The sequence below is a fragment of the Prionailurus bengalensis genome, chromosome B4 (assembly GCF_016509475.1).
Source record: "Prionailurus bengalensis isolate Pbe53 chromosome B4, Fcat_Pben_1.1_paternal_pri, whole genome shotgun sequence".
Lineage (NCBI taxonomy): Eukaryota > Metazoa > Chordata > Mammalia > Carnivora > Felidae > Prionailurus > Prionailurus bengalensis.
Window position 1 is genome coordinate 103071804 of NC_057358.1, and position 19979 is coordinate 103091782.

The 19979-nt window shown below is 36.7% G+C and overlaps 1 protein-coding gene across 9 annotated transcripts in view; it reads right to left on the reverse strand.

Moving 5' to 3' along the window:
- Positions 1 to 19979, reverse strand: part of PPP1R12A (protein phosphatase 1 regulatory subunit 12A) — a 160097-nt gene that overhangs the window by 102829 nt on the left and 37289 nt on the right. For all 9 annotated transcript variants that reach the window (XM_043561596.1, XM_043561601.1, XM_043561594.1 and 6 more), the window contains exon 2: positions 4593 to 4723. In XM_043561596.1, coding sequence (XP_043417531.1) covers positions 4593 to 4723 — 131 coding nt within the window. The remainder of the gene's footprint in view (positions 1 to 4592; positions 4724 to 19979) is intronic.

Here is a 19979-nt window from a genome sequence, read left to right on the forward strand (position 1 = left end):
AATGACCAAGTCAGTAGCAATGAGTACTTCTAGCACCCATTACAAGAACAGGGCTCTTTGGGGAAATGGCAATTCCAGACCCAGGGCAGAGGGAAAAAATGAGTCTGGAGCACCTTGTAACACTAGAGAGCAAGAAAGGTTGAAAGATCATTTTCTTTGGTCATATCCCAAGGTCTTAGAAGCCAAGAGGAAGAGATTCTTGATGACCAAAGATACATAATTTACTAATCAATAAGGATGGTAACATCAATGTATTAACCACATTAAGTATATTTCAGTGTCCTCATGTGGTCTTTTCTGTGTGCATGCACCAGATGTCTCTATTTTTTGCATCCAAATTTCCCCTTCTTTTAAGGAAATCGGTAAGACTGAATTGCCCCCTCCCCCCAAGTGCCTCATTTTAACTTAATTATCTGTTTAAAGGCTGCATCTATACAGTCACATTCCAAGGTTCTGGGGGTGTTAGGTAGGGCTTCAACAGCTGAATTAGGTACAGATATAATTCAGCATACCAAAGGAAAAGAATGATGTTAATGCATACATTTCAAAACCGACTCATCAGTATTCAGTAAAACAATACATATGCTGAGCATTAACATAAAAGTCCCCAAACTCACCACCTTTATTGTTCCTCTAATCCACTCTGGAGAAGGGGCATTATTAGACAATCTCTATTTTTGGTTTTCCCTAAGAATTCTACCTTATTCAAAGCAGGGAGAGGTTGAGAATAATTATTTTGGTGAAAAGGTAAGACAATTGAGCCAGAATACAAAGAGCTATCATTCATCTATTCACTTGGCTCCTGCTAGGCTACAAACCAGATGTTAAATTGTTAAATGTCTAGAAACTAAACTGTAATCTCATATTCTTTGTGTACTATCTCCAACAGAGGTCGAAATTATTTATTTATTATCTATTTATTTATTTATACACTTTATTTTTAAGGTAATCTCCACACTCAACATGTGGCTTGAACTCGTAACTCTGAGATCAAGTCGCATGCTCCACCGACTGAGCCAGCCAGGAGCCCCCAGGGTCAAAAATTTAGAACTCACTGTATCCAAATCATACTTAAGGCATCAGAGTAAACTATGTGTGCTTCATTGTTTGTTTCATCTCTCATTTCAATAGGGATGAATTAGAACTATTCTGTGCATAAAGCAGTTCCTAAAGAAGCATGTAAACATCTGATACATTGCAGAGATGCCAGGAATTATCAGAAAAGTTTCTGGAAGAAATGACATACAACTGCATCTTGAGAGTTTGGCAGGAGCTGGTAAAGTAAAGAAATAAAGCAAATGAACCACTATAAGCAAAGACTCATTAACATGAACCAGCAGTGAATGTTGGGAAATTAAAAGTAGTCCAGTATTAAGAGAGTGAAAAATATCGAAAGCATTATGAGAAATAAGAGGTAGGAAGAAGCCAGATCTTATTTTATAAATAGTATTAATCGTTGAGGCTAAGTAGCTTGGCCAAGGGCACATAGCTTGCAAAAAACAAAATCAGGATTTACAACAAATTTAACTTCAAATATTTCATTTGGCAGAGTGACCCAAATTTCCTAGGTCTTTCCTAGCTTATAACTGTTATCTCTACATCATTATTAATAGGGCCTTCTTTTACTCTATAAATACTCTGACTTGGGGGTATCTTTACCCTAGCTCTTAAGCCACCATGCTATTTTTTTCTAGACCAAAGAAAAACAGGTTTTCATTAACTTCTCATATTAGTGAGATTAACTGGTAAAAAAGATAATGCTGATAAAAATAATCATGTATTTGGAAGGGCTATGGACTATCATCACCTTAACGAATAACCCAGTCAATATTTATCAGAGTTAAATTGTTGGGGCGCCTGGGTGGCGCAGTCGGTTAAGCGTCCGACTTCAGCCAGGTCACGATCTCACGGTCCGTGAGTTCGAGCCCCGCGTCAGGCTCTGGGCTGATGGCTCGGAGCCTGGAGCCTGTTTCCGATTCTGTGTCTCCCTCTCTCTCTGCCCCTCCCCCGTTCATGCTCTGTCTCTCTCTGTCCCAAAAAATAAATAAACGTTGAAAAAAAAAAAATTGTCTTTTATAAACATTCTTATTATTTAATAAAAGAAGGCAGAAAGAGCAAAAAAGAAAAAGTCATAATTCTTCTAATTTTGTTCAAAGACAGTATGCATTCAGATACTCTAGTTATACCACAGCCATAAATTCAAACTGCCTAAAGAAAGGTAGATCACCACAACTCTACTCAATCTTGGCTAAACCAGGTCATTTCTGTTTGTATTAAGTCCTATGAAGCACTTGTTCCATAGCCTACCTTCTAAAAAATGAGAAGCTGTGGTTTTTCTACTGCAAATATTAACACCTGCAGCAGACTTCTTACTCCCCCCATACTTATTTACTGACATGCAAAACACTGAATATGCCAAGTACTTGCTTTTCCCAGGGTAGACATGGGCAAGTGACAAGACCAGACCAACACAAATCCCTAAAGCGGAAATCTGATGCAGTCAGAGGACTCTCTTGGATAAGTTCCCCTCTTTCACATACACAAAATATGGAGAAGATACTTTTCACACTCTACCCACTTTTTATTTTGCCCTCTGATGTGCATATGTAATAATACAACTGAGGAGTTGTGGCAATCATCCTGTCACCAGGAGGGGGACAAGGCTAAGAATAAAGTTCATATTTGGTGAAGACAGAAGAAAAAAACCTGAGAGATGCCCTTGGAGGTCTCACCAAGCAGTTTAATTAACTTGAATGCTCTTCCTCTAAACTGCATCATATACTGTAGCACAAGGATGCTTACTTTTTTTTTTAATGTTTATTTTTGAGTGAGAAGGAGAGCATGAATGGAGGGGCAGAGAAAGAGAAACACAGAATCTGAAGCAGGCTCTAGACTCTGAGCTGTCAGCACAGAACCCCACGCAGGGCTCAAACCCACAAACAGCAAGATCATGACAACCTGAGCCGAAGTGGATGCTTCACCACCTGAGCCATCCAGGCGCCCCAAGGACTCTTACTCTTTAGGTCATTTTAAATTTGATACTGTTTAATTGCAGCTAAAATCATCCCAACCAACACAATGGTTTATCAATCAAGTGGAAGAAATTATTCAGGGTGATTATTATTGTCTTTTCAAACTCAGAAGCATGAATTACAAAAAAAGAAACACAAAGATTAAACATCTTAAGAAAAAAGTTGGGTTTTCATTTCCCCAGAGACAGTGTAACGGTCAAAAGTTAATACACATTGAGTATTTCCAATGTGCCAATTCTTTGTTTGATGGATTACTCAGTTAACCCTGACAACAATCCTAAGCAATATTATTCCTTTTTGAAAGAGGAAAAAAACCAGAAGCATATAAAAGTTAAGCAACTTGCCCAAGGTCACACCCCGAGAATGGCTAAGGAAACATTCAAAATTCACATCATTTGACTCCAGAACTTGAGTACAAATATTTACAGACAGCTTAAGATAAATGCACATTAGCTATTTTTTCTATGAAGAAGAGATCCAAGTCCTCTGTTGAGCATGAAAAAAACAGACAGGAATTAAGGAACTTGAGAACCATGATTATAATTATGAACGAACATTACTGTTTTTGCAATGACAAAAGACTTCCTCATTTTGCACATAAAGAAATTAAGGCCCAGAAAGGAAAAGATGAAAATAAAGTGTAATCAGTGTAATAACACAGTAATAGAACTCAAGTAACTCAGATTTTCTGATTCCTAGGCCAGAGTACTTCTCATTTACCAACCAATGTCTCCCCTTTAAAATGATGTATCCTATCTCCAATACACATGGGGAGAAAAATGAAATAAAGGTATAACAATATTTAAGGCTTACTAAAAGAGATTCACAAAATAGAACTCCCATATTTGATATTATCAGTTGATAAGTTTTGATGTGAGCAGATAGACAATAAAACCTGTTTATGGTATTGGACACACAGTAACACAAAAATGAAATAGTTCAGTGAAAAAATTATTTTGTCAGGATAACTATACTTCCTTGTTAACTGTTTGAAGAATCAGATTTTCTTGGAAAGTACCTGCCCTTTAAAGGTAGGTAAGAATGATGACCGTTTCTCATTGAATTTTCTAAAAAACGTATTTTTAGAAAACAATCTTAATAGCAACGAAGTATAAATGTTTTGACTAATTGGAGAACTCTGTATCATATTCTCCTTATACCAAAGTAACTTAACTGAGAATTATTGTTAATTTCTCCTAACAAGTCAGATTACACAGGGATAGGCTAGATTGCTAAATTTAACTTTGAATCATTTGACAATGCTCTACATGTACTCAAAATAAAAGGATATGGGAATGGAGAAGTGTACCATTACTCATATCAATACAAAGTACCAAAAGCCAAAGAGGGTGGGAAGACAGGAAGATAAACTCCCAATGAGAGACTCAATATATGAATTCCCAAGAACTGCTTATTCTTCTTCCTGGGAAGAATAGTTTTCATGAATTAAGGTAATATAAGAGCTCACTCATTTATCAGTAACACCAATTTCTATAAAATCTCAGGACTCTGAAATAGTGTTTGGATATTTGGATAAAAGTAAACACAGAACTGGCTTACTCTGCAATATCAAGATATCCACAAGAAGCAGCTGCATGTAGTGGTATCCAGCCTTCATTATCAGGTTGATTAATATTTGCTCCATTTTCAACCAGAAACTTCACCATATCAACATTGTCATCAATGCAAGCCTAAAAACAAAACAGAAAGCACAATCAGAAAAAATATGAAGCAATGCTCCTAATAATACATCCATAGAACAAAATCCCTACTTTGCAACTTTTATAACATAAATATTCTCTGTCAGTTTGCTGCTATTTTGATTGTATTGCCATCAAACAGGTCAATGGTACTAATATGACTAGACAGTGCCAATCTCACGATAAAAATAAGTACATATTAAAATGGTAACAATCAAAACATTATATAAGTACCAATAATAAAGCACTGGCTTTATAGCACTGGCTCCCAAAATGCAATCTGTCGAGGGGGGGGAGGGATCCTTTCAGGAAATCGACAATGCCAAAACTACTCTTAAAATAATACTAAGATGGTATTTCGCCTTTTCATTGCGTTGACACTTGCACTTGACAGTGCATAAAGCAACAGTGGCAAAACTTGCTTGTGCTTTAGCACAAATCAAGACAGTGGCCAAAAAAACTATACTAACAAGTCACTGTATTCGCCACTATGCACTCATTGTTTCTTCTTTAAGCTATTTTTTGGGGAGCTTGAGTAGCTCAGCGGTTAAGTCTCCAACTCTTGGTTTCAGCTCAGGTCATGACCTCATAGTCTGTGAGATCAAGCCCCACATCAAAATCTGTGCTGACAGCAAATTCGCAGATTCTTGGGATTCTCTCTTTCTGTCCCACCCCCAAAATGAATAAACTTTTAAAAAGCTATTTTTTACTTATGAATGTCCTTAAAGTAGTATAAAATATAAATCTTATTAAATCTTGACCCCTGAATACACATCTTTTTAGTACTCTTTGGAACAAAATATGAAGCATGCAAAAAACACTTCTTTCAAGTATAATGACTGCCCTGAGGAAAAGTACTTGTGCAACTAAGATGCAAGTTGAACTAGCCACTTTTTCCAGGGAATACAATTTTTACTTAAACGAGAAACTATACTTAGTCTAACTTGGATTTCTGTCATACTTTTTCTTAAAAATGAACAAAATCTGTCAAGAAAAACAACAGTATTTGTTGTCCATGATAAATTGAACCCTTTAGGAGCAAATGAACCAGTTATTTTAACTTTAAAATGTTATTTATATAACACAGGTACAGTACTGCTATTTTAAAACGAATTAATAAAGGGGCGCCTGGGTGGCGCAGTCGGTTAAGCGTCCGACTTCAGCCAGGTCACGATCTCGCGCTCTGTGAGTTCGAGCCCCGCGTCAGGCTCTGGGCTGATGGCTCAGAGCCTGGAGCCTGTTTCTGATTCTGTGTCTCCCTCTCTCTCTGCCCCTCCCCCGTTCATGCTCTGTCTCTCTCTATCCCAAAAATAAATAAACGTTGAAAAAAAAAATTTAAAAAAACAAACAAACAAAAAAAAAACGAATTAATAAAATACTTAAAATCCTCAGTGTTAACCTCTAGTATCACCAAATAGTAATATATTCACACTACGGAAACAAAAGTTCTTTGGGGTCTTTCAAGAACTAAAATTTGTTTTAAACATTTATTTATTTTTGGCAGAGAAAGACAGGACACCGGTGGGGGAGGGGCAGAGAGAGAGAGGGAGACACAGAATCCGAAGCAGGCTCCACACCCTGAGCTGCCAGCACAGAGCCCTACATGGAGCTCAGACTCATGAATCGCGAGATCATGACCTGAGCTGAAGTTGGATGCTTAACCGAATGAGCCACCCAGGCACCCCTCCAAAAAATTTAAGAGTATAAAGTGGTCTTGAGACGAAGTTTGAGAACTTACAGTAAGAAAGAAGGAACTTTTATCAATGTTTACTTTGTGCCAGTAAGTACAACAAGTACTTTATTTTACTGATGTATATACATTATCTTCACAAAAACCCTCGTGACAAACAAGAATTTTGCTTTATCTGCAGCACCTTAATATGGTTCTTGGCATGCGGTAGGGGCTTAACAGATGAATGATGAGAAAGCTAAGATTCAGAGATTAGGTAGCTTGAATAAGCCAGACAGGTGCGAGATGACAGAGCTGGCACTCTTAACAGTTGTTTAGATTCTAAAAAATATAATCTTTTTCCACACTTAACACTGCTTTCCACAGATATTCATAGTTTATCAACATATTTCTTGCCTATCTGTAATCTCAGCAACAGGATAAGTTCTAGGCACTTACACAGCGTGCTGTATGAATGAAACTAGTTTTTCTTTGCCCACCATAGAAGCGAAAGAAAACACTTTTATTTATTTTTTAAAGTTTATTTATTTTGAGAGAGAGAGAGAGAGAGAGAGAGAACAAGCAGGGAGGGGACAGAGAGAGGGGGACAGAGGATATGAAGTGGGCTCTGCACTGACAGCATAGAGTCCCATGCGGGGCTCAAACTCACAAACCATGAGATTGTGACCTGAGCCAAAGTCAGATGCTTAACTGACTGAGCCACCCACGTGCCCCCAAAAAACACTCCTAAATAGCACTTTCTTAGGGGAAAAAATGACAGAGTTGGTGTCAAGAAAAGCAATACGGACAAAGTACAAAGTAGGAAAAGCACTGACAGGGAATCATAGCTTTTGGTTCTAGGCTCTAGCTTTGGCAATGCCACAAATTTTATAGTGTTAGACAAGTATTTTAATCTTTTCAGGCTCTAGTATCTTTATTTATCAAGTGGACAGAAGAAGCTGGTAGGTTATATATCTCTAAAATTCCCTAACATGTTTATTTTTTTAAAAAATGTTTATTAACTTATTTTGAGAGAGAGAGAGAGAGAATGTGTGCAAGCAGGGGAGGGACAGAGAGAGAGAATCCCAAACAGGCAGAATGCTGTCAGCACAAAGCCCAATGCAGGCCTCAATCCCACGAACTATGAGCTGTAAAGATCATAACCTGAGCCAAAATCAAGAGTTGGAGGCTTAACCAACTGAGCCACCCAGGCACCCAAGATTATATGTATCTGATTCTTCCCCTTGGAACAAGTTAAAAGGATTCTGATGGCAAGATTTCATAGTGCCCAGAATAGTACCTTACACATAGCAGATATTAAATGAATATACATAAGTAACATTCATATGGACTTCAAGTATATACTGCTTGGGGAAAAATCTGTTTTTCAAGAAGCAGGGGTTTAAAGAAAGGGTTGGAGAGATTTGAGAACCACAGCTATCTAGTAACAAAACAAGAAACATCCATATTCTATTTATTATATTAGAAAGTAGTCTATAAAACATTATTTGAGATAGCTAATGACCCACAGTGGCTTGAATTAATATTAGATCTATTTGAATGCTTAATCATTAAATTTCCTTGAGACAAGACATTGATTTTTTGTTTTTAATGTTTACTTGTTTTGAGGGAGAGAAAGGGTGGGAAGGGAGGAGCAGAGACAGAGGAGAGAGAGAATCCCAAGAAGGCTTTGTACTATCAGTGTGAGCCCAAGGCAGGTCTTAATCCCACAAACAGTGAGATCATGACCTGAGCCAAAATCAAGAGTTGGAAGTTTAACCAACTGAGCCATCTAGGCGCCCCAAGAAAAGATACTGATTTAATTCTATCACCCTTTTCATTCCACCTGCTTTAATTTTTCCAGACTCCAAAACAGTATTCTTTTATCATCGATTGAAAAATATAAAACTCTTATTTGATAAATACATCTAATACAAATCTGATTATTTATTTTAAAAGAGAGACAGAGAGAGAACGTGAAAGCATGTGAGTTGGGAAGGGGCGGGGCAGAGAGAGAGAGAGAGAGAGAGAGAGAGAGAGAGAGAATTCCAAGCAGTCTCCTTGCTGTTGGCACAGAGCCAATGTGAGGCTTGAACCCATGAAGCCGTAGGATCATGACCTGAGCCGAAACCAAGAGTGGGACGCTTAACTGACTGAACCACCCAGGCACCCCACAATCTGTTAAATTTTTAAAACAGGACACAAAAACAGTTTACCTAATATGATTACAATTTTACTAAGAAATATGTACAAAAAAGACTAGAATATACACTGAAGGTTAACAGTCATCACTGGCTGTGAGACTAAGACCAATTTTTATTTTCTTCGTTAAATTTTTCCTTTTTTCCAAAATGTTTACACTGAATAGGCAGTATTTACATAAGAAAATTTAAGACTTCTTTTTTTTGTTTTAAGATTTTATTTTTGGGGTGCCTGAGTGGCTCAGTAGGTCGAGCATCTAACTCCTGATTTCAGCTCAGGTCATGATCCCAGGGTTGTGGGATTGAGCCCTGCACTGGGCTCCACGCTGAGCAGGGAGCCTGCTTAAGATTCTCCCTCTCTTTCTCTCCTCCTCTGTCTCTCTCCCCTGTTCGTGTGCATGCTCTCTCTCTCTAAAATAAAAAATTTTAAAAAGATTTTATTTTTGAGTAACCCCTACACCCCACATGGGGCTCCAACTTGACCCAGAGATCAGGAGTCACATGCTCCACTGACTAAGCCAGTCAGCCTGTGCCCCAAGACTTGATTCTTAAGAGAAAAATGCTAAATCTACTGTATTATAATATGGAGAAACAACCAAACCGTTGGTTAAAGTGTAAAATTCATACAACTTCAAAAAACCATTTGACAATATCTACTCTAGCATAAAAATACAAAAGAATTGATAAATAAATAAACGGAGTGGAGTGTATGTGTGTTAGGAGATTCTATTCATAGGATCCTATACATCAATGAGAAAAGAACATCAAACTAAAAGAACCACTGCTACCTTCAACAACACAGATGATCTTCACAGACATAGATGAGTGAAAAAAGGTAGACAGAAAGGATACATACTTTAGGTTTCTAGGCAAAACTAATCTCTGGTGTTGAAGTTCAGAATAATGATCAAATTTGTGGAGAAATAAGAGGAGCATGGGGGTGCTTTCTGGAGGACTGGAAATGTTCCCTATCTTTCTGATTTTTACTTAGGCATATTAGTATGCAAAAATTCACTGAATTGCACACTTAAAAGCCGTGTATTTTACTGCAAATTATATCTCAGGTTAAAAAAATTAACAGACTACTATTTTTTGAAAGCCTACTCTATGTATTACCTCCAATATAAGACACTTTACTTATCTTTCTCTAAATTGTACATGCTAAAATAGGTCTTCCTTTATTTTCTATCCCCTGGTCCCTGAAACTCCACAATCAAATGGAATCTCTCTTTTAACTGATAACCTTTAAATATGATGAACACCCTCACCCCAGAATTCTCACATACTCTCTTTTGGGCTAAATATCCCCAATTCCTTTAGCTACTCTTCTTATCATGTATACTAAAAAGCATATATGCCAAAGTCCTAGAAATATAGGGAAGCCGGAAGGATCACACTGCAATATAGCAGGCTTGCCCATAAATATCAATGATCATATTAGAGCATAACAGCAGTAGATAGTGAAGTACTACAATATCATTGGGACATAAAGATAACTTCTCAGGACTAAGATGGTCCATATAGGTCTCATTAAGAAGTATATGTCTGGGGCACCTGGGTGGCTCAGTCGGGTTGAGCATCCGACTTCAGTTCAGGTCCTGATCTCGCGGTTTGTGAGTTCGAGCCCCGTGTCGGACTCTGTGCTGATGGCTCGGAGCCTGGAGCCTGCTTCAGATTCTGTGTCTCCTTCTCTCTCTGCCCCTCCCCCACTTGTGCTCTGTCTTTTTCTATCAAAAATAAAAATTAAAAATTAAAAAAAAAAAAAAAAAGAAGTATATGTCTGAGGGGCACCTAGCTGGCTCAGTAGGTACAGCATGTGCCTCTAGATCTAGGGTCAGGAATTTGCATCCCACATTGTAGATACAGTTTACTTAAAAAAAAAAAAAAAAAGGTATATGTTTGGGCAACGTTTTGAAGATTATATATAAGTTGTTCAACTAGCAACTCAACGAGAAGAAACTTCCCTGTACAAATGCACTGTGATATTCAAAATGCATAGAATAAACTAAGTAAATCATCCAGAGGTATACACAGAGTATTAAGTTACAAAACAGGATAAAGCTATGTGCTAAAAGGTCTTTTCCAGGTAAGATCTGAACATAATGCAGAGGTGACAGGATTTGATGCTAGAGATGGTTTTCATTCCACTTTCTACTCCCACACATAAAGGGAAGAGTACAACACATCCCATCAGTAATAATGGCTCAATTCAGCAGTACAGAGAAAAGCAGGAGAAAACATTTTATAATTTTAAGTAGATAATGTTTGAAAAGAGTTATTAAGAGTTTTTAAGCAGAGGAGTGACATGATCAGAACAGTATTTTAGAAAGATTGGAAGCAATATGAAAAAAGAAGGGCCTGAACTGAGTCTTACCAGTTATACAGACTGCTCTATAATGAGAAACTTAAGAGAAAATATGCAAGGTTTATTTGGGTGAGGGACAGGGAGAAGGCATTCACGAAAATAAATACTACAGGTTCAAGAAGCAGATGGAAAGAAAATGATTTCATAGCTTTGGATATGTTGAATTTATAGGTGTCTGTATACCTATCTAACCATGCATATCTAGTGGCCAGTGGTCAACTGGATATGCAGACCTAGAGCTTTGAAAATAAAATGTGAGATGAAAACATCAATTTGGGAATTATCTGCATTAAGATAATAATACAATGGGGCTTGAAATCACTCAGGGAGAGGATGCAGAGAAGTGATTATGAAAACAGTAAGAGAAATGTTAATATTAAATTATTCGTATATTTTACTTGGAACACAAAAGTATTTTATTCAGTAAGTTAAAGAGAAAGTTCTCGAGAAGATTACCACTAGTACCAGCAGATGAATACACAACTAAATGATTATATTAAGAGGAACGTGATATAGTTACAGGGCTGTGCACTACTTATTATGGGAGCTCAGAAAAGGAGAACTAAGAAGGAATAGTGATAGTCTGGGAATATCTCCTGGAGGAGGCTCTATCCCAGAGCTTAACATATGAACAAGTGACAAGTGGTGTATGAAGATGCCAAATCACATATAGTGAGGATGAAGGTATGCAGGATCTAGAATAAAGTTTATTTTCCATCTTATGAGTAAACCTTTGATATTGAAGAGAAAAGATTTTCAAGACAAATGGTTAATTTTTAAAGCTTCTCTATTTTAAGAAGGCAACCCCCCTCCGCCAGCTCTTTGAAAAAATTAACCTACGGGTATAGGTGATTCCTGAAAATGAAACGTTGCTGATTCTGATTTAAAATACTTAAGTCAGTATAATGTAAGAAACACCAATAAACATAATAAAGCAGTTAATGTTAAATCTGCTTTTTCCTTTGTTTATAATTTACTAAGTTTCTGAAACGTTTTAATATTAATTAAATGCTAAAAACACTGTCACAAAATATACATTACATATGAATCTCAAGTTTGCGGTACAAGTTGTTCAAAGTGTTCTCCTGAACATTTATAAAGCATACACAAGAAACCGGTGAAGTACACCCATAAAAATACTGTCGCTAAGAGAATCAAAAGCTAACACATGTAGCACATTAAGAGACACATGACTTGCTGACTTTAAATATCTGACTAAAATGTAGTCAGTTTATTAATAAGCCATATATATGGAAAGAAACAGAATGACTCAAATATACCTCCAAAATATTATCGAACATAGCTTATCTTAAGTTTTTGGTGAATACATATTCAGAGTAATTGCCAATAATAAATGGCTGTGTGAAGACACTTTAGTCATTTAGTCCAGGTTCAGGCAGCTTTGCCAACTTGAGCTGTAAACTAATTCAACAAACTAGTTCAAGTACATAAAACATCTGTTTTATCTCAGCAAGTTAGCTCAAGAACAACCTTTGTTTCCCACGTTTTAAGAAAAAAGTTGAAAAGCCTAACAACAAAGAGATGAAAAAAGGAACTACACAATGTTGGCTGAAGGTAGACAAAATCCATAGCTTAAAGACAGATTTTGGGTGGGGCATGTATAGCTTGAAAAATCATTAAATTTCATTCCTAGAAAAATAAAAAATATGTTTATCAACTATGTAATTCAACTGAGTAAAATCACAATTATGAAATTAGAAGCATTTGAAACAAATTCTAATACTATAATATTCCTTTTCACAAAAGTGCTTTTCTTTAAAGTATGTACTCTACAGCCAGGTTGTGCAGGATTAACCCAGTTCTGCCACTTATTAGCCAGGTGTTGCTGGATAAATTACTTAACGTCCTGTGTGCCACAGTTTACTCTGGAAAACGAGGATAGTAATAGTACCCACCTCAAAAGTTTACTATGATAGGTATATGAATTAATATAGAAAGCACTCAGAGTAGTGCTTTTATGTTTGCAGATACATAATCCACATGCTAAATCACCCCCATTTAAAATTTTTTTTTATATTCTTATCTATAATTTACTTTTTCATCCCTCTGTAAATTATAAAACAAGGTTAAATGGTGGAGACTTGTCAAATATTCCTTTTAGTACCAGTTTGGTAAAAGTCCCAGCCACAATTATTTCTAAGATGACGATTAAATTATAAAGATATACAAAGGATATCTTGGGATTTCAGGCTTCTTTCAAACTTTCATATGTGAAAATTTTTTTTTTATTAATTTCTTCTAATGTTTATTTTTGAGAGAGAGAGAGAGAGAGAGAGAGAGGGAGGGAGGGAGGGAGGGAGAGGGAGAGGGAGAGAATGAGACACACACAGAATCTGAAGCAGGCTCGAACTCACAAACCATGAGATCATGACCTGAGCCAAACTCAGCCACTTAACCAATTGAGCCACCCAGGCGCCCCTATAAATTTTATATAAGTTCATTCATACAAATTATATACAACTCAGAGAAAAGAGAAAAGATTTGGTTGTATAAATGTCATTAGAGAACTTAAGTGAAAATGTAATTATAGTCAATTAGTTGAAACATTTACAATTTGTGCCTAGTCATTAGTAATACAGTTAACAAATGAATTTGAATATGGAAGTTCTCTAAATCAACTTTCATTTCCTTGACACAATTCTTTATGACTCTTACTAAGAAAGACTTGATTCTGTGCAACTGCTGGGAACAGAAATTTGTAGATATACTAGAAAATAGTCCATGCCCTAAGCATTCAGTGACACAGATGTCAGGTGAGAATGCTTAAAGAACTGAACTGGAGATAATCCAATCAAGTTTTTGTTTATTTTAAAAGAAAACTGAATTTGGACTATCAAAGGATGAATTACAGACGTGGTTTAAACAAGAAAAACAATGAGGGCACCTGAGTGGCTCAGTCAATTAAGCGTCTGACTTCAGCTCAGGTCATGATCTCACGGTTCATGGTTCATGAATTCAAGACCCACGTTGGGCTCGTGCTAACAGCTCAGAGCCTGGAGCCAGCTTCAGATTCTGTGCCTCCCTCTCTCTGCCCCTCCTCCACTAGCTCTCGGTCTCTCTCTCAAAAATAAACAAACATTAAAAAAAAAAAAAAAAGAAAGAAAAAAACAATGAAGAACTCTATGCAGTATTCCATTACTGAATAATAAAAAAATAAATACCTTGGTCTTGCATTAAGACTGGCAAATAAACGAGCATGTATAATCCTAGGAGGTCAATTGTATTTAGTTTTGAAAACAAATAAGTTTAGCACTGCATTTAAGTTTCAAATATTTTTGCCCTTTCTACTCTTATCATACAAGCAGGTAGGAAATCTAGATGTAAAAATAAAAACTTATCCTATGTCATAATAAGTCATATACTCAAATGATAAAATGATTGGGATAATAAATTTAAAACACAGATTGTACACAATGCTGGACCATGGGAAATTCTTCATTTGGATTAAGTAAAGTTGAGGTTTATGTACATACAGTATTCTAGAGAGAATAAAGGAAGCAAATACCTGATGAAGAGAAGATCCAATATATATTTGTGGATTGAATAAATTAGACATGGCAAACAGACTATTCAAAAAATCTGAAAAAAACTTCTTTGAGACTAAAAAAAAAGTTTTCAGGAGAAAAGTAATCTAAGTATTGCTTCAACATTCATACTTCAACAAGTACTACATATTTGAAAGACAACACTAAAAATTGGGAAATATAAATATTCAAAGACTGAAATATATCCTTTATCTACTTTATTACACAGCTCTGTATATTTCCTTTACTGATAAAGATCTATAAAGTAGTAAGTGAAACCTAGATCTTTAGAGGCTCACATTTTTATTTGGGGACTCAGTAAGGGAAGAGCATTTCTTCTAAAGTTTAGAATCCTTAGGGATCTAAAAAGAATTGAGCTTCAGGATCATTCTCTCACTAATAATTTTTATTGATTATTCTGGTGAATGCAAGGAACAGCACTAAAGAGTATATTCTCTCTGGGGCGCCTGGGTGGCTCAGTTGGTTGGGCGGCCGACTTCAGCTCAGGTCACGATCTCGCGGTCGGTGAGTTCGAGCCCCGCGTCGGGCTCTGGGCTGATGGCTCAGAGCCTGGAGCCTGCTTCGGATTCTGTGTCTCCCTCTCTCTCTGCCCCTTCCCCGTTCATGCTCTGTCTCTCTCTGTCTCAAAAATAAATAAAACGTTAAAAAAAAAAATTAAAATGACAAAATCTAAAAAAAAAAAAAAAAAAAAAAGAGTATATTCTCTTTGTCTCCTTTAAGCACAGTGCCTGGCATATAGGAAATATGAATCAAAACAAAGTGCTAACTTCTTAACACGTAGACATTTATGGCGTAGGGTGTGTATGTGTACATAAAACTATACTAAGTACTGTGTGAGGCTTGCTGTTTTTATTGTTTCATGTGTTCAAGTCTTTTCTACGAATTAGATGACAATCCCTTAAGAATAGAAAATACCTTATACACTTCACAATACCTAACAGGGCTACTCAATAAATTTTTGTTAATGAGCAACGTAATGATCTTGTACTGTTCTCAGGATGCTTATAATCTAATTAGGAAAATAAGATAAGCAGATAAGGCAGAAAAATAACAAGCAATTTTCAAAGAAATATAGCATTAATCAAGAAAAAGAAAACTCAGAATGGGAGTAGAGATGAGTTGAAAAATTTTTGGAGAAAATAAATCTTTTGTCAGGTTTCATTATTGTCTGAGCTCTAGAAATAGAAAGTAGCCACAGGTTGCTGTTTTCCTTGTTACATTCTTTTATCAGAAGTGATCACACAACTGATCCAGAGGGGTTTAATCAATGTATATATTAACAAGAAAATAATTTAGTTTCATGAGAAGAAATAACATCTACTTACTATTTCTATTAAATTAAAAAAAAAAAACTAGGTTACAAAAATATGTAGAATAGGATACCATTCTTGCCATTGATATGCTTAATTAAAAGTCTGGAAGAATATATGGCAAAATGTTAATTAACAGAAGTCAAAGTCATTGAGTTGTTTTCCAAAAACATCTCTACAGTGAGGACATAAAATCCGTATGGCTTTCCAAAACAAAACATTTTACGCAGTTGTTAGCTGTTTCTTGACGAATTCCTTGAGTATCCAAGCAAAGTATGTGGCTGATAAAGAGCAGATTCTTCATTAACTCAAAAGTATTAATATATTGAGTGTCCACCTCAGCCAGACACTATGCTAGATGCTAGAAATACCCTGGTAAAGGACACAGACCAGATTTCTGTAACACAGAGCTTAGACAGAGCCCAGCAGGCAAGACAGGTAACTAAACAAATAGCAAAAAGAGGTATGATAAATGCTATAAAATTTGAGTACTTCAACTGAATTTGGAAGAAAGAGAGAAGAAATCAGAATCTGAGAGTGGTGCCCAGGAATTTCCATTTTAAAGAAATTCCCCATCCAATTTGTAAAAACAGACTAGATTGAGAACCTCTGATATCAATGGTAACTGAAACTAGACAAAATATATTCAGAAATCAAGACAAGATGATCAAAGGATCAATAAAAAATAATCTAAATATTATAAATTCCAACAAAGTAGAAGTATTAATATAGCTAACAAAACAAGATGAGGGGAGAGAAGACAAAAATGGATTAGTAATGACATCCTAATCTTTCTTAGAGAATAGTCCAATCTTTCTAAAATTGTGATGTGGTCCTTAAAAAAAATCCTATGTCACTGTATTCATAGACTATTTTCTTAGTCTTAAAGGAACATTTAATTTGAGTATCCAAGCAAAGTACGTGGCTGATAAAGAAAATTTAACCTAAAATTTAACCATTACTTCAGTCTTCAGTTGTTTTCTTTGGTAAATTAAAGCAAAACTAAATTTAACACTTTTTAATTAAAACAGTATATGTAATATGTATTCTTTTTAATAAAAGTATGTTAAATGGTCTGCATGGAGAGGTCCTAAAATAATGTTCCCTAAATGATGGTTAGTTATGGATAATCAACATCCGTCGGGCACTTATTATTAGCATATAACACAGTGCCTCGTTCAAAATTAAAGAGCCAAATCCTGCCTGCAACTCAGTCTAATTAGAAGTAAACATATACAGGGGTGCCTGGGTGGCTTAGTCAGTTGAGCATCCGACTTCGGCTCAGGTCATGATCTCATGGTTTGTGAGTTCAAGCCCTGCATTGGGCTCGGTGCTGACAGCTCAGAGTCTGGAGTCTGCTTCGGATTCTGTGTCTCCCTCTCTTCTGCCCCTCCCCGGCTTACGCTCTCTCTCTCTCTCTCTCTCTCAAAAATAAATTAACATTAAAAAAAAAAAAGATAAACATATACATAGATAAAATCACAAAACAACATAACCTCTCTGTATTTTAGTATACTTGGATTACTGCAGTATACCTTTTATGAAACCTCAAAAATGTTAAATTTTAAAAACGATAGATAGATATGATAGATAGATAGACAGTTATAAACTCAAATTGAGGAAAGGGGGAAAGATCTGGGAAGATTTGTGTAAGACTACTTTTTTGGTTATGCCCCTGTGTCACACAGATGGGGGAGAAATTGCAGGGAAGAAATAGACCAAGGCTTGAAACCATATCCTTGCATCCTTTTCAAAAAGGAAAAAGCAAAGACATGTCTGACAGGCTGAGAACCTAGTAGTTCTGCTATATTCAGATATGATTTGGCAAAAAGTATCAAAGATGGAGTTAAGAATATATAATTCTGGGTCCAAGGAAAGAAAAAAATCCTATTTGGTTATTTAAAAAAAATTTTTTAATGTTTATTCATTTTTTGAGAGACAGAATGAGTGGGGGAGGGGCAGAGAGAGAGAGAGAGAGAGAGAGAGAGAGAGACACACACACACACACACACACACACACACACACACACACACACAGAATCTAAAGCAGGCTCCAGATTCTGAGCTGTCAGCACAGAGCCCAATCAATGCAGGGCTGGAACCCATGAACTGCAAGATCATGACCTGAGCTGAAGTCAGCAGCTTAACTGACTGAACCACGTAGGGGCTCCCTAGTTGGTTATTTTAATGAACTATTATTTTCCATTTTAGACTACCAAGCTATTCTGTATTTCTGGGACCACTGATGGAGGAGTTAAGGAAGTAGGAGTTACTATTTCTAAGTCACAAAATAAGAGGGGCACCAAACATTCAAATGGAGAGCAGAGTGTGAAAAACAAAAGCAAATGAGCAAAGATATAATCAATTTTCAATTACTTTGTTCAACAGTAAGAGAAATAAACAGTTACTAGTAAGCAAAGTAGTAAGCACAGTAAATAGGAAGCAATGGTTAAGTATTTACTAATATAAATTGAGGGATATAAAATGCCATAAACATTTTATTTTAGCTTGCTAGTGTTCTAGGTTGCCTCTAAGATGGCAATGATCTCTGCCTCATGGCAGTCACACCCTTGTGTAAATTCCTCTCGAGTGTAGGCTGAACTTGTTTCCAACAAACAGAACAGGGCAGAAGTGATGGGATGTCATAGATACTCTCTTTCCCTCTCTTGGATCACTCACAACCTGGAAGAACTCAAATGCCTTGTCAAGAGGCAGTCCTGTGGAGAAGCCCATGTGGCAAGCAAACAAAGCTGGTCAATAACATGAGTAAGGGGGCGCCTGGGTGGCGCAGTCGGTTAATCGTCCGACTTCAGCCAGGTCACGATCTTGCGGTCCGTGAGTTCGAGCCCCGCGTCAGGCTCTGGGCTGATGGCTCAGAGCCTGGAGCCTGTTTCTGATTCTGTGTCTCCCTCTCTCTCTGCCCCTCCCCCATTCATGCTCTGTCTCTCTCTGTCCCAAAAAACAAACAAAAAAAAAAAAAAAAAAAAAAAAAAAAACATTGAAAAAAAATTAAAAAAAAAAATAACATGAGTAAGTTCTGAAATGGATCCCTACTACTTACTCACCCCCCCCCCCCCCAGCTCAGTTAAACCTTCAGGTAAGACTGTGGTCCCAGCCAAACTGCCTGAGGGCAATCTCATATGCGATCTTGAGGCACCTAGATAATCCACATCCATTATTTTAAGTTTGGATGTAATGTGTTATATAGCAATAAACAGCAGCTGCATTACTAGATTTTGGATCAAAGTAGAAGGCATTTATATCAATTTTCATTGCTTCAGTTTTTGTGTATCCAAACATCATGCTCCCTTCTCTACTTAATCTCTAATTTGTCTTTTCTCATATATTTCAACTCCTTGTAAATGCCATCATTGGTCCTTTAAGCTAGGAATTATAAATTACCTAGGCCTATCCAGTTATCTAGACCTATCTATTTCCACAAACTCAAAGCTCTAATCACACTGAGCCACCCTTCATTTCTTGAATATGTCAGAACAATCTGAAATTACACCTTTAGAATAAGTAAATAACAATCTCCTGGTAATGTGCCAGTGAGTACATGTTTGATGAGTAAAAAGGTATAAAAGAATAATCTTCTAACTAAGCAGAGCGATCGTAAATTAAAAAACCCTATGGGGCGCCTGGGTGGTGCAGTCGGTTAAGCGTCCGACTTCAGCCAGGTCACGATCTCGCGGTCCTTGAGTTCGAGCCCCGCGTCAGGCTCTGGGCTGATGGCTCAGAGCCTGGAGCCTGTTTCCGATTCTGTGTCTCCCTCTCTCTCTGCCCCTCCCCCGTTCATGCTCTGTCTCTCTCTGTCCCAAAAATAAATAAAAACGTTGAAAAAAAAAATAATAAAAGACTTTTTGACACATAGGTAATTTTGCCAGAAAGACAAAGGCTACAAGATTTTGTTGAGGTAAACATGACAATAAAGGGTCTTTAGATAAAACCCAGTGTTAAAAATTCTATGGAAGCATATTCTCAGGCCTCATCACAAAAAAGCTGGTTGATGGGAGGAGGGGATTGAGTCCAGTTGCCAAGAAAAAGTAACCCTAGAATGAAATTTCATTTCTTTCTGATCATAAGATTTAAGGTAGTTTGGGATGTTTAACTTCTCTGGAAGATAAAGGGTACCC